Raw genomic sequence first — 16,452 nt, forward strand, 5'->3', positions numbered from 1 at the left:
ACGAAAGGGGGCATTAGTAATTTTAGACAAAGTTAAAGGTTGGATTAGCAATTTTAAAAAGTGGAGGGGATAAAGTAGTAATAAAATCAGAGTACAAGGGGGCAACAGTAATTATCCCAAACACTAAAAATTTGCACATTTACATTCTAGATTCATCTTTTTACACTAAAAACGTGAATATATAGATTTATGGGTATGTGGTGAAATTCAAAAATTTCATCTCTACTATAAAAATACTAAACATTTGCACATTTACAAAAATCATAGATGAATCCACAGATTTGAGACTTCATCAGTAACTCCCGTGGCCATTACGGAAGAAGTACAGGTTTTTTTTGAGGTTCAGGTTTTTCTGTATTAGCCAATTAGCCGTCTCATGGAAGAGATGTCTATCTACACACGCATCTTTCTTCATTTATGTAATGTCTAGCATTGAAAGGATTGCACTCTTCTCCTTCTCTTAATTTGTTAACCTGTGATATAGGGAAGAATTCCATTGTAGTTTCATGGCTTGTACATCTTGTAAAGAAGAAATGACCATTGTAGTTTTCATGGCTTGCATATCTGCATTTGAGGCCCTTCCAAATGGCGTACGAAGAAAATCGCCAACATGGAACAGCTTTCAGAAACTTGGGAAGGTGGAAGCCAGCGAAGAAAAGGAAACTAGGAGATTGAAGTTAAAAGAAACGCCCAAGAACCGAAATTACAGAGCACATAGGTGCTAAATCCTAGTGATCGATCGAACAACCCTGAGTTAAGCGAAAAACTACAAGTTGTTCTGCTACCAACTTAGCCAAACCAGCGAAGAAGCCTTGTGAGGGTAAATGGGTTAAAATGCTAACTTTGTTAGTGACCAGGTGCACCACAGGAATCACCTTAAAACTCACTGCCCAAGCAAGAGCAAAATTCGACTAGATAACCCTGGAGGGTGGTGAAAAACCAATCGAAGCCAAGTAAGAGTTGAGAGAGAATTCGTTAGTAATAACGTTCTTTATTATTAAACCATTACAGGCTTACAGCATGTCACACCATGCATGGATATTACTTCCTAGTATTATGCAGCAACACTTAGGTACCTAAAAGTGAAGAACAGATCCTACATAAGATCATAGATCCGCACCTTAGCACTGGAACTTATTCTCATTTGGACAGGAACCCATCCCTGTCCGAGGTGGTAGAACGGACTCAGTTATGTAGATTACATACATAGACGCCAAAGACGAAAAAAAAAACTCTCTCTCTCTCTCTACATATAGTATATATTATATATATCTCTCTCTCCGAGGATTAACAAGTACAAGTAGGACAGGTGCATCCAGGGCCACACTTGCAGTGAGCCTTGCCGACGCCGCTAGAGGATTCATATTTGGGGCAGTTGCAAGGGTTGCAGGCGCAGTGATCCCCACACGGGCATATGAAATGCTGCTGCGTCTCCGTCTCTCTTCCCCCAGATGAGTTACACCTGCATGCACACAAAACACACCAACCACCCACCCACCATGGGCCACCTTCATCAGAACAACATATTATACATAACCTTATCTACTTCCCAACAAAAACAGAACAAAGCAAAGAAATAAAGAAATCCAAACTCAAACACTATACAGTACTTGCAAGCTTCGCCACCAGGGCAGGGTGTTGGACACCCACACTGGTTGTCACAACCTCTTCGCGTCCTTCCCTCTACGTCTGCCATCTCTCTCTGTCTCTGTCTCTGTCTCTCTCTCTCTTGCCTTGTTCGAACTTGATCCCTTCTTGCCTGTATGTATGCAGTACGATGCCCAGAGTTCATCACAGTAGCTCCTTTTAAAACCCAAGAGAACACTTGTTTGAATGACACGATTCCTGCAGGTGGGTGCCACCATTTGACAAGTGGGTTCTTTGAATCACTCGTCATCACCTAAGCCTGACAAGTGACACCTACTTCTTATGCATTTTCACCTCTTCCGTTCCTCTTATCAAGAAAAGGCTTAGGACCTCAAAATTGATGAATACAAATGTACATGCTTTTCGATTATAATTTGTCTCGTGTTAATTGGTACTGCAATTGCTGATTTTATTAATAGCTGATTCACCAGACTAAAATGAAATGGGGGTAGCACTCGCACGCATGTCCATCAAATCCTTTTATCTAAACAGAGTCACAGAAAGATACTTCGCATGAACAATAACAGAGGAGTCAAACTCAGCTTGCTCTATATTTAAGAGGACCCATTTCTGAAGCAAAAGGTTAAAAGGAAGAATAGTAGAAGAAACAAATCACAACAAAAAATTGACACTTCCAATCTAAAAATGTTACAAAAGGTAGTTCTGCTAAGTCAGCAAAGCTAGCATGAAATTAAACAGAAGATACCTCAAGATATCCGCTAAAAATCAAACAGAGATCTTCGGACTGAGTCAGTTGGACAAAAATGTGTGGCCTTCAAAGAATCATCCTAGAAGAATCAATAACCCAGCGGTAGAGGTCTATGGTTTCCCTCTTCTTTTAGACCTCATAAAGCATTCCAACCTGCAAAGTCTTGCTGGTGGGCACTTTCAATGTTGAAATACCTGACCTGAAGTTCTTCTGCAGGAATCTGTACAAACGATTAACTGTGACACGGGATAGCCAATTATTATGAGAACCGGCTTGAAGAATGGTCCTCCCTGTAACAAACACGTATCCTCTCTGCATTGCTGACTCCAAACGAGCAATTTCCTCACTTGACACAGCTTCCTCCTTCAATGTCTCAACAACTGAAGCCACATACTCGTCTGCTTCCAAGTTGGCTACATCCTTGTATCCATACTGCACCATACATCTATATACGTCATTCAAATCCCCAAGCTTCCCTACTACATACCGTTCCTCTGGCAAGACAGTTCGAACAGGAAGGGTTCTTATGGTAATAACTATCATGATCTCATGGAGTGAACCTGTGTTCTGCACATAATGCCTGATGATGGGTGGAATACCATTCACAAGGTCTGTGCAGAAGATGCATATCCCAGGTGTTCGATGTAACTCCGGGGATGATATCATTTGACTTAGCTCCATCTGACTCATCTTGTTCTCAGCTTCATAACCGCTCTTCTTGCTCCTCCCATAGGTCCAAGATGTCATAATTATCAAGAAGAAAGCCGAGATGGCAAAAGGAACCCAACCCCCTTGTGGGACCTTTTTAAGCAAAGATGTCATGTAGATGAATTCAATGCAGATAAAAGGAAAATAGAAGCATGCTGCCAGTATAACATTGGTGTCCCATATCACAAGCATTACCAACAGAATCAAGTTGGTAGTTATTAGCATGACCCAGACCACAGCCACACCTGCATTGATCAAGCATTGAATATCACTAGGTAGAACTATGATGATCTGCTTCAGAAATTTGAATTTGTCAAAGCCACACTTCATATCAGCTTTTGAAAAGATTCGAGATCCTTCAACTCTGGTAAACAGCTCATGCTTGTTTGGAAGAGGACGCATAAAGCAATGTGATATTTACTTAAAAGTTTAGCCTCATAATCATAAGAACCAACAAGTGTAGAAAATGAGGACCTACCATAAGCATTCCCAATCTGCACACCATCCCTGAAGCCAACCACAATCGCAATACAGAGAACCATAAGTATATAATTCACTTCAGGAGAGTAGACCTGTCCCTCGTGCTCATTGGAGGTATGGATGATGTTTACTCGAGGAAAGCAACCGAGGCCCAGGGATTGTCTAATAATGGAAAAACTAGCAGATATCAATGCTTGACTGGCTACAATGGCAGCAAGTGTGGCTATGACAAACATCGGCCAGAATATAGGCCCCGGAATGCAACTGTAGAAGGTAGTACTAATGTCTTTTGGGTTCTTAATCAAATAAGCTGCTTCTCCCGCATAGGTTATGAGTAGTGCTGGATAGACGAAAGACGAAAAAGCCAGCTGCATTGGCCCTCATCCAAATTGTATATGAGTTTATGTATGTTGTAAATAAGTTCAAGAGGCAAAGAAAGGATTTATACGAATGGTCCAAACCTGAATTGATCTCTTGCTGAAGTGTGCTAAATCAGCAAACATAGCTTCAGCCCCTGCTCCCCATAATTAATGATCATTAAGAATAGAAATAGTCAGCCCGTCTCCTATATATAAATTAGTTCCATAAATCTATCACAGACCTTCAACAAGCTAAACTGTCTGGCAAAGTTACCTGTCACACACAAGAAAATTGCACCAAGGAGCTCCCATGATGTCTTGCCATTTCTTTTGAAGAACATAAATGCATAACTAGGGGATATGGCCTTGAAGACTGCTGGGTAATACTTAATGATGTTATAGACGCCAATTGCAGCAGTCGAGAAAAACCACACCAACATGATTGGGGAGAAGCTGAAACTAACTTTACTAGTGCCAAATTGTTGGACCAGGAAGAGGGCTAGCAGAATAATAACCCCAAAAATAACAACATGACCTGAGAGAACCAACTGAAGATGGTTAATTTCAAAATTGTCAGTTAGTGAGCAAAACTTACTTTCTTTTTCATTTATTGAAGGAATTAGGTTTTGGGGTGGGTTGGAATAAAAAACAGAGCTTACTTTGAGTGATCTTTGAGGATCTTGACTGAATCCCAATAAGAGCTGACATAACTGCAGCAAGAATATAGTCATACTGTCAAGGCATTTATATCCATTGTTTCCATTAGACTGGTAAACTTTAGGTGTAAATGTATCCCCGTACTTAAAAAAGTACTTAACAAGCAAAAAGACAAATGGACCTATTTGAGGGGAAGAGGAGTTAAAATTTGCTAACCAGATGTGGCTGGAGTAAGAGCTCCATCACCAATAACCATGCAAGTCCCAATCAAAACAACAAAGGTAAGGATGGACTGAGCCCATGGACTCTTCTCCAAGAAATTCTTCGTCTTTGATTGGACTTCACTCTTATTGTAGTATTTCAAACTCTTATCTGTATGGAGCTTGGTGCTCTGCATGCCAATCTTGTTTCGAAAATTTATATGCCGATTGAGAAGAGAATAGAGCGCAAAAGTGCCGCCTACAAATGAAACCAGCCAAAAAGGCGAAATTAATACAATCAAATGTCAGAGATGTTGAGTTTTACGTGTGATCACATAGTAGATATTGGGTTTGTATATGTTGGGGTAAGGATTTGGGTCCTTTGCATGTACAAGGTAAAATTTAAAATGTATAATGACTAAAGTTGTTAGGAGTTCCCCATAATATTCATATAGGAAACCCCTAGACTCAGACAAGAGAATAACATTGTGAGATGCTGGAAGTACTGAAGAGTGTTTTCCCCAGTTATATTCTTCTCTTAAGACTTAAGAGACAGCATCATATTGAACCACGTTAGAGTCCTCAGCTTGTGTGCAAACTGTTTACTCTTGATCTCATGTTATGAATTAATACCAACATAAAGACAGGACAAGAAACTGATTCGAAGACATAAAAGAAAAAAAATCTTAAAAGGAAGAACTAGGAGATGTAAAAACAATTTCGTGTTACCTTCACCGTAATCATCCGCACGCAAGACAATCATAACGTACTTGATCAGTGCTATCAAAGTTAATGTCCAGAAGATGAGACTCAAAATCCCTAATATGTCAATCTCACTAGGATCAGATAATGAAATGGAAGAAAAAACGTAGAGAGGGGAGGTTCCAATATCTCCATAAACCACTCCAAGAGATTGGAAAGCCAACACCAGTGTCTCCTTCGTAGATAAATCCTGCAAAAACCATAAACCAAATTTTCATTCAATTCAACCATGCCATTCCAGAAGAAAGAAAGAAAGAACGTGAAGGCTAAATAGAAGCAAGATTGTACAGTGGGACTCCTATGAGCGGGTGCGTAAATGTCCCTGAGGCTCAATTTCTTTTCAATATAAGTGGGTCGAACAGTTTGGTCTCCATGGACGCCTTTTTCCATATCAACTTCAGCTCCGTCCATCTTCTCAGCATTTTCTGCTTGATCGCTCTCCATCCCCACGCTACGACAAGGCAAGGAGACACAGACACCAAGAAGTGTGGTACCCAGATAGGGAAACAAAACGAAATGTGATTTAACTCTGTAACTGATAGAAACAGACAAAGAAAAGGAATTGGTGTAGAGTGAAAGGGAGGAAGCTTGTACAACATTTCCAAGTTAATCATAGTTTTATTCTAGTTGGATTCCCCAGTTTAGTAACCCTAAATTTGCAAGAACCCAAGTGACACAGTTTCAATTCTGTGGCAACAAGTGAATATGGCGAATGTTAATCGCCCTGAAAGCAACTAGTGGTAAGAGAGATTTCTACGGGACAACCATGAGGTGTTCCTCTTTGTGCGGGGCAAGTTTCCGCCTAGTCAACTGTCAATGCCAACCAGCTATAGACCGACTTCAACGACTCGTCAATCACCAGGAAGACTGATGCGCCTCTTCCTCCTCCTCCTCCTCCACCAGGTGACTTCTTCTGATAATCCCATTATTGCGAAGATTCCGGTGAGAATAAAAAAAACGGCAAATTACTGGGTTGATTCCCAATTCCGATACTTCTCGAAAGAGCAAATTTCTGGGTTTGTAAACTATTGCATTTATAGCCAAGCATTTGGTAGCTATTTCAAAAATTTCCTCGGACTAGCACGGCGTAGCCCACCTCAAACCTTGAAGAAGGGGATGAAGAGAGAAGCAAGGAGATTCTTTGGGAGGTAATAACGAAGATAAAATTAAAACTACCCACTAAACTCTAGTTGAACTAGTTGTCTCAGTCGAAAAACAGAGCAGAAGAGTTGTCCGATGAACTCTGTATCACGATGGGAGAGGTGTGAGAGGTATTTCTCAGAGCAGGTTTATCTCGCCAATCTTCATACTATATGCAACCAAGCCCAGTGCAGCAGCAGCTTGGAGTATACCCTGTCATGGTAATGCCAGTGACGTCTTGCATCAGAAAGCAGTGACGTCTTGCATCCGAAAGCAGTAAATTGCTCACAAGCAGTAGCGGAGCCACGTTGGGACCGGAGGGGCCATGGCCCCCGGATTTTTTTTTCCTTATTTCTCTATCTTTAAATGTAAAATACTTCTATTTGACCCCTCCAAAAATTAAAAATAAAAATTTAAGATAAAGATAATGGGTACAAATGTCATTCATAATCTTTATCTAATGGTTATCATTAAATCCCTAATTTTAAGGAATAAAAAGTTAAATTCTAATTAAAAACTAACTCACGATCCATAAATTTCTCCTTATATATTTTCTCCTATTTTCATTTCTATTTATTTCATCATGAATCTCCTCTTTTATTCCTATTTTTCTCACACGTCTCACAAAATATTGAAGTAGTTAGCAAACTTTGGAATTTTCCTAAATCTTCTCCCATCAGGTATTCACTCTCTTTCTCAAATTATTCATTTTTCTCTCTCATACTCACAAATTTTCTATTAATTTACCTAATTTTTAATGCAGACTCCACATTAGAGTATAATAATATATTTCGAGATGGGACCTTACAGTGGGTCCCACATTTGCCCACATACATTCGGCCCCCCTTCAATGTTTAATCCTGGCTCCGCCCCTGCTCACAAGCATAATCAGCATGGGAAGAAAAACATTTTTGGCAATGTGCATCACAAAATTGAAAGTTTGCTCAAAGAGCTAGAAATCTTGCAGTAGTTACCAGCTTTAGAATCTAATCAAGTCAGAGAATAGGAAAATCATGAGTTGCCGAAACAGGATGTTTTTATACAGGAAATTCACTAATTTAAAATTCAAAACTTCACTAGGCTAAGGGAGGCAAAAACTAGGACGGTAAATTGATAACCTAAATTTCCTTTTGAATTCGCATTCATATCAGTTGTTTAGGGTTATCGCAAATTACATCCTCAAAGGAGACGCCTCAGCAAAAGTCGACCTACAACCTCTTCACAAAGAGACATGGGTCTTACCACTAGAACATCGTGACAAAACAATTAAGTTATTTATTTAGATTTGTTTTTGTTATTTTTATAGATCTTTTACTTTGAGATATATGATTACTTTTGTAGATTCTCTACTAAAATAATTACCAAAGTTATTAATTATTAAATTTCAAACCTAACCAGCTAACCCTCACAAATAAAATAGTAAATACATCAATAGGTAGTCAAAAACTTGTATTCAATCTATATTCATACCCACTTAGAAAAATCTACTTAAGAAAATAACTATATGACTATCATCTAATAGGATATTATCCGAATTTGTCCGAATATAATAGGATGTGAATATGATATAACTACTATCTGATCCGTTTACACCCCTAGTAAGAACTCAAAATATTTCACCTTTTCACTTTAAGGACATAGGTTGAGTGACACATTAGTCTACTACTAGTCAAAATGTGAATCTATCTTCAACTGATAGCTCTTCCTAGCAAGTTTCTAAAAGGGTTCGGACGATTGCCGTGATCAACCCCTGACTAAACAATATTAAACAATATCAACATAGAAGTTAATTTCGTTTGAGAGAGACCTCAATTGAGAGAGAATTTTTCTACACTCAAATTTGTAAGTGGGAGATGTATATTAATATTATTTGAATTACAACTTATTTACAATCAAACTCTACAACTTGTTGACACTTTAACCATTACTCGAACTCTTCTTGATTGGTTGGAGATTGGATCAATTGAAGATAGAATTGGTTACAGTAGATTTGAATTTGAATTCAAAGGCTTATATTTTACACTCCCCCACAAGCTTGTTGGTCAAGGACAGACAATAAGCTTGAATTTTAAAATTTTGAATATCAAAGCAGATAAGCCTTTGGTGAGAATGTTTGTGACTTGATCTCCTATGAGAACTAACCGGATTGACAAATTTTTTGTGGCGACTTGTTCGCGAACAAAATGATAGTCAATCTTGATATGTTTGGGTCGTGCATGGAAGATTGGATTAATAGCAAGGTAAGTGGCTTCAATATTATCGTAGTATAGAGTTGGTGCAAAAGTAACAACACCAAGTTCACGTAGTAGCTGATGTAACCATATCAATTCAGTAGTAGCATTAGCAACCCCTTTGTAATTGGACTCTATAGAAGAGTGGGCCACAGTGGGTTGTTTATTGGAACTCTAAGATATCAAGTTAGGGCCTAAGTAGACACAATTGCCACTTGTAGATCGTCAATCACTAGTTGAACCGACCCAGTTCGCGTCACTAAAGGCAGTGACAGAGAGATTAGTTGTGGGCCAAAATAGAATCCCATGGGATGGGGTCTGTTAATGCAACCTAGAGGGAGGTGAAAAGATTGCAACTAGGGATTTGCCTAATTTTTTGATTAAATTGCAAACTGAAGATTAATTATAAACTAAAACAAAAGTTAACAATTGCAATCAACCACAATGCAAGGATTTTATAGTGGTTTGACTTTACAAGTCTATGTCCATTCATGTCTTGGCTTCAAGAGAGTATTTCACTAGTGATTTTCTATACATTGGATAGAGAGTAAAACCCTTACAATCTATATTCAATAGGGGGCAAGAGCATCATTTACAATCTTTATTTATCCTAAAGCAAGAGCACCGCCAACCAACCCTAATCTCCCTAGACTAGAATTAAAACAATAAATTTCAAGGATATGGAAAGATATAACAATGGGTGAGACACTATACCCTTATGTGTGAGAGTGATGCAATATGAGATGTATGTTCTAGGAAGATGATATGCATTACCAATGAAACTTCAAAAGCCTTCAATCACTTCGAGCCTAGCTCCAATGAGCTTGCTTAAACACCTTGATATGTTATTCAAGGGTGAGAGAGAATAAAAAGGCAATAATGAATCAATCTTGATAAATTTGACTTGAGAATAGTTGGGGAGCAATAACTCAATTGAAAAGGTAAAAGCTCTCAAATGGGATTGGTTGAAGACCAATCTAGGTCAATGGTTGACTTGGGAAATGGCCATCCAACAAGAAATGTGGTCTCATTTGTCTACTTTATTTTCCTAATCCCATCCCTTTTCTTTATAGTTCTACTTTTTGCAATTTTGCATTTTACAATGATTTGTTGTGCAAATCATTTATTGGGGAGAAATTAAATTTGGTTTGTTCCGCATGATGGGGGAGGGAGGAAAGCCCCATGTATTGATGGTCTACCTGCATGATTCTATTATAGAAACTAAGACTTCCTTGGGAATGATCTGGTAGGGGGTATACAACATTTCTTTCATAGGGGTTATCTTCTTAGAAGTCTTATCAAAAATAGTCATCACTCTTAACCCCCAAAATTAACAACTCCAAGAAGTGAGTCATCTAAGACCCATTAGCCTTTGCACAATCCCATACAAAATTATAACTAAGTGTCTGTTGCTGCACAATCCTGTTTGTCTCTTCAGCCGGATAAACCTACAAGAATGAGCTCGACCGTGGAGGTCGAGTTTTCACCTCTGACGATCTAGTTAGGAATCCGATTGAGGAAGACAAGAAAGTAATGAACAATAAGAATTCGAATAGTGATAATTCTATTCACTGTACCTTTCTCTTGTGCTCCCTTACATTTTTATAGGTTTTCTATGTATGAGTTCGTCTCGAACTAAAACATTACTAGGACTGCAATACAAACTTTAGTGATTGAGTCCTACTCAAATATGAGTTATTGAGTCCCAATCGAATACTTTGTCTTCGGTTATCAATTTACTAGGATTCACTTTGTTATCCTGCCTTTATGCTTGTATAACCGGCCTTGACTTGGTCTGTTCAACCTGTGTGTATCCGAACTGGTTCGACCTGGGTTTATCCGACTTGGTCCTACCTGGGTTTATCCGAACTAGTTCGAGCCATTTTATTTATTCTCTATCAGTGTCTTAATCGATTAAAACTACTCTTGCTTGCCTTCATTAGCCGAACTCGGAGTGCTTAGGTCTAATCTTGTTTTCAGCCAAACACCCCAATGAAGATTAGGAGGTGGTTCTTTGAAATATTATACCTTATGGGGATGGGCCTAAGAAATACCAAGCTCTACCTATGAAGTTTGGGACGACTAAAAGGGATCTCTTCAAATATACAAATAAAAAGATGTTTGATAGACTACAAGGATGGAAAAGTAAACTACTCTCTCATGCAAGGAAATCATGGTGCAACATTTAGGCAAATTTTGGTTATCTCGGTGGTGGATGAAACAATATTGGGGACGAAATAGAGATGGTCCAAAATTTGCTGAAATTTCAGTGATATTTTGGTGAATTTCAGTGAAAATAACCGATATATTACCGAAATTCAAGATATATCTTCAAATTTTCGATATTTTGGAGATTTCTCACAATTTCTCTCGTGATTCTATAGAGGAATCTTCGAGGTCAATGGAAAATCTTACCAATTATGTCTCAATGAGTCAAGCCTCAAAAGGCAATGTGCCAAATGTGGTTAGGGAGGAGAATCTACCTATTATACTTCTTGGAAATAATTCAAATTAGGAAGACATTTTATAACAAAATCTTCAAGATTAATGAGCAATCTTGCCAATTATATTCAAGTGATTTAGGCCTTAAAAGTCAACGTGCCAAATGTGGTTGGGGAAGAGTATATACATGAAAGAATTTATGGAAACGATTTAAATTATGAATGGATTCTGTAATGAAATCTTCAAGGTCAACGGTAACCTTTCCAATTATGTCCGAATGATTTAGGTCTCAGAAGGTAACATGCTAAATGTGGCTAAGAAGGAAAATTTAAATGGCAGAATTTATAAGAAATAATTTAAATTTACTAAATATTGACATCAAATTAGGCTAGTCACCAAATTTGTCCCAAAATAACCAAAAATACCCCTGAAAATAGGAGTCGAAATTTGCCTATCTTTGGGCAAAATCTAGCTGATTTCGGCAAGATTTTGCTAGTTTGCCAGGTAGTGAACTGATGAACTGTAATGAAAAATCGCACCTTGAGGGAAATAAATATTAATTAAATTGTATCTTTTTCTAGTCGAATTACCATCACAAGAAGTTAAGGAGTGCCTTTAGTCTCTTTTATGGGAATAACTCTGAAAGAAGAATAAGATATGTTGGATCTCTTGGATTAGGATGGTTGGATCAAAAAACAATGGGGGCTTGGGATTTAGACATCCAATGCTTCAAAGACCTTACTTGAGAAGTTAACTTGGAGACTATGGAGAAAACTCACTCTTATGAGTTACATCTTTTAAACAACTCTACTCTCTTGATTACTAATTGTTGGAAACCACACAATTAAAACGCTAGTTAAGAAAATTCTTCAATCGCATGGTGCTCTTCCAAGAAGGCCACCAAGTAATACTTCTTGTAATCAACGTTAAAATTTAATACCAAAAGAGGAAAGGAAAAAGCCAATGTTAATATCTAAAGTTGAATTCTGAACATTGTTGGTTGCCTATTTGATTGAGGGTTAGCCCTTCTCTAGTGCTCCTCTAAACCCTATAAGGATTTTTTCCCCCTCTTCTTATTCATGTTAGATTTTAGTCTTACTGAGTAGGGTTAGTTGTGTTATTGCAATTATATGTACATTTAGATTTTTGGCTCTCTTGGGCATAATTTGTATTGATGTTATCACTTATTTATGAATAACTGGTTATTATAAAAAGTTAAGAGTGATAAATAATTTTCGTTTGGTTGCCAAGGGATATAATATATTGTATAACAATAAATATGTTTGATACCATTAGTTGGATAATATAGTATATATCATTAGTTTGGTTTTGGATTGATTTCATTTTATTTTCTATAATATATATTATGTATCAACCCATGACATATATTGAAGTTCCTAGTCAAAGTCCATCATGAAAAAGCCCACGACAAGGTGTGTATAGAAGAAACATTGATGCATCTCTGGGCCAGATTAGTATTGAAGGCAGGTTGGGCTTTACAGCCAGACCCTGGAGGGCCAAGGCACACTTTGTGGTTTCATCAACTATCCACTTTTGGGCCAAGTGTTAGTACTGAGATCGAGCAACAATGCTACATCCTTATCTGAATGCTTAAAGTTTATTTTATGTTTTTTGGTAAAAGGAAATTTCATTCCAAAGAGAAAGACAAGGATGGGCCTCAACAAAGATGGAAGCCCATAGTAGAAATTGGTCACTCAGTTTCTCTTGTTAAAAGTGAGAGCCTTCTGAGCTAAGGAGTGGGCAACTGGACATACCCATTATATATACGACCCAGAAACACATTCAAAAGAACATAAAGAGAAGTCACCTGGAAGTTGGAAAATATCTTCAACCACCAGGGTTACAGCAAGAGGGTAATTTAGTTTATTAGAGTATGAAGAAGCCGAATGAATTCCTCACAATCTGATTAGAGACGCACCTAAGACCCACAACAATGAAGAGCAAACACCATAGCCGCTCTTGCAGCTAGAGCCTCTCCAACAAGGATCTTATCGAACACCATAGATTTCGAGATTGCATTCGTTACATCTCCATTTTCATTGAAGAATACATTACCCCTCTAAATGCTTAATTTGACTCGGTGATCATAGAATTGGATTATAAGGATCTCATTCCATTAATTTCCTCCCTTAGCAAAGAGAATGGACATTCCAATTAGAGTGTAGCCTCTTTTCTATGCGGTATTCACTATCTAGAAAGGCATTTTGAAGCGTGTAGCTTCCTTTACATTCTTAGAAAGGTCAATTATGTCGCTCACCGCCTAATCTCGAAGGCCTTCTTTTTTGGGTGTATAACTGTGTGGCATATTTCTTCTTCTTATCCAAGTCTCTTTGAATTCTTTGCCCTGATTTTGCCGCGTGAATCAAATTTTCCTTTACTTTAAGAGGGGAAGAAGAAAGGAGAAAAAGAATCCTTATAGCTGAGGCTCCAACCAAACAGAAATTGTGGGGAGGACGTGGATTACTATAATGTTCAACGGTTCAACCTAATTAAACCACCGTCTACGTGAGGTGATAGCCCAAATTAAGTGGTCCACATAATAAATTTTGACTTAATATAATTAATGATAGGGAATATGGAGGTGGGTGCACATGACATGTCGGGTGGGTAGGGGATCTACAAGAAAAAACCTAGACATTCATGGTAAAGAAGAGCGGCCCAATCAGAGCCATTTCTAAATAAGATTCTGTATGTTCTTTCAGTCACTTCTCTCTAGTCTAATAAATAAATCATTCATTTTTTTTGTTCTTCCACACTCCCTGTTAACTGAAGATGAACTTGAATGGAAATATGGACTAAGGAGAAGAATGAAGTCAAAACAACTATTTGGAACTTTTGCTTGATGGGACAAAAGGGGTAAGGAGTTTGTGAATTAATCGATATGTAAGAGTTCGGCTGTATCTTGTATTTATATATATATTTTATGTATCGATGTTTGTGTATGTTAACTTATGGACATCTTGACCACATCCTCAAAAGTAACCGTTACATACAATATAAATGTAAGGTGTAGTTTCGCTTCTAGCCCCGATTGTTATGTTACATATAAAGCACATATCTCGACATGTACAGCGCGCGACTCTTTAGCCTAGGGGTGTCAACGGTGCTGTTTGGGACGGTTTCGGGTTGGGGCTAACGGTTTCAGGCTGAAAAACACCTAGCCCAAACACGGCCCATTAGTAAAATAACGGTTTCGAGGCCGGTTTCGGTTTTGGTGCGGTTTGGGTTCGGGCTAACTAATGGTTTGGGCTAACGGTTTATGGTGTGTTAGAAAAAAAAAACAAGAAAAAACAATTTAGCATCCTACAACAAAAGCAAAAATTATAGGGAAAGTATAGTTGCTATTGGTCAATTTCCGTTAAAAAAAAATCCACCCACTATAGAAATCAAGAACCTAGATATTAGGTAGTAAAATGATTATTTGATCTTTGAATTCATGCTTAATTTTTTTAATTGTCTATACCAACTGTTTAATGGTAATATAATGATTCAAATACTATTTAATGTAAAATTACAAAAAACGGGTTGTAAAACGAGTTATAACGGGTTGCAGTTCGGTTTCTGGTTGGTGCGGACTTCACAACCCTCAGCCCAGTTTCAGTTTCGGTTCAGGCTATAACGAGCCGGTGCGGTTCAGGCTATAAATTGACACCCCTACTCTAGCCGTTGAGTGTGCCTTACACATCTTCAAATGTTGATGGAAGAGTAAAGTCCGTGAGACTAGATGTTAGGGGGCTATTTTGGAATTTGCTAAGGGCCTGTTTGGTTATATGAGTCTGGAGATTTCAAATCTATGGATTCATAATTTATAAAATTAAATGTTTGGTTGTGGAATGAAATTTGTGGATTCATCATAAAAAACTATTTGATCAACGTGATTTTTGTGAATGTGCAAATGTATAGCTTTTTTGAAATCTCTGGATTTCACCGCTTACCCATAAATCTATAGATTCACGTTTTTAGTGTAAAAAAATGAATCTCTAGATTTCATGAATCTAGAAATTTTTACAACTAAACGGGTATAATTCTCAGATTCATGAATCCAGAGATTTGATAATCCAGAGATTTGAAATCTATGGATTCATGTAACCAGGCCCTAAAATTATCTAGATAGTTAAATTTAGTTCTCTAATACGTAAATGAGAATCGATAGGAGCGAAAAATGGAGGCGTAGTAGGATTCGGTGGAAAAGAGGTGAGGGGTGTAAATTTGGCCTCAACATTCGCATTCACCTTGACTTGCACCGAGTCCAAGTTGGTCTAAGTAGGGTTTTCAATCTCTGAGGCAAGGTTTAAAGTATCGGTATTGAGTATCTATCAGTCAAGTGATTTTAAGAGACGTATCGTCCTGTATCGAATGTTGCATCGCTCTCACTAATGTATTTTAGTGTAATTCAATGGAGAGACGTATCGTGATGTATCGTATCGGTTGGGTCAAATATGGATACGTATCGACTAGTATCGCATGAAGGAGGACAAAAGAACTTAAAAATATTAAGAATCTTTATTAAGTAGTAATCATCCAAATGCATGAGCAAGAAAAGTGGGTTCACATGCAATATTGGAGACTTTCTTTATGCAAAAAAGTCTCTATTTGTAAGCTTCGAGGGGACACACAGAATATTATTATAATGTAATGAACACATTTCCATCTGAAGCTGATCCTGAATCCCTCCCTCATCATGAAAAAACAATTTTATCTATTTGAAGTGTGGTGGAGGTGGGGACAATAGTTGAAAATCTGCATTTCCTTTGAGTACAAATACAATTCATGTTTTACTGAGAGGACATTCTTATTATTCTTATTCTCTGGATAAGAGGTGTTTTCTTCTATATAAAACTCTTCCCCCCCCCCCCCCCCCCACCCCCAAACCAAAAAATAAAATAATTGTTTTATTTCAATTATTATTGAATTCTCTTTATTTTAATAATTTTTTAAAAAAGTCATCAGAATTTTTAATAATTTATTATTATGATATGAGTTTTCCTTCAATTCAGTGAATGATTTGATGATAGATTTCATGTGGATGGGAGAAATTATCAAGAAAATATTTAAGATGTATACTCTAAGATGGAATGGTTATGTTTTTTATTATT

The 16,452-nt window shown here is 37.6% G+C and overlaps 1 protein-coding gene across 1 annotated transcript; it reads right to left on the reverse strand.

Moving 5' to 3' along the window:
* Window positions 1-1,489: 1,489 nt before the first annotated feature.
* Window positions 1,490-6,863, reverse strand: LOC149015585 (potassium transporter 26-like). The gene is made up of 8 exons (XM_089156994.1): window positions 5,811-6,863; window positions 5,490-5,712; window positions 4,777-5,019; window positions 4,563-4,613; window positions 4,178-4,438; window positions 4,006-4,058; window positions 3,543-3,912; window positions 1,490-3,309 (listed from the first exon to the last, which is right to left on the reverse strand). Exons 1-8 carry the CDS (start codon window positions 5,964-5,966, stop codon window positions 2,486-2,488), a joined length of 2,181 nt encoding a protein of 726 aa, XP_089013120.1. The 5' UTR covers window positions 5,967-6,863; the 3' UTR covers window positions 1,490-2,485.
* Window positions 6,864-16,452: the final 9,589 nt, after the last annotated feature.

Source organism: Hakea prostrata, chromosome 5, assembly GCF_041222555.1.
Source record: "Hakea prostrata isolate BN-2017 chromosome 5, UWA_Hpros_2, whole genome shotgun sequence".
Taxonomy (NCBI): Eukaryota; Viridiplantae; Streptophyta; class Magnoliopsida; order Proteales; family Proteaceae; genus Hakea; species Hakea prostrata.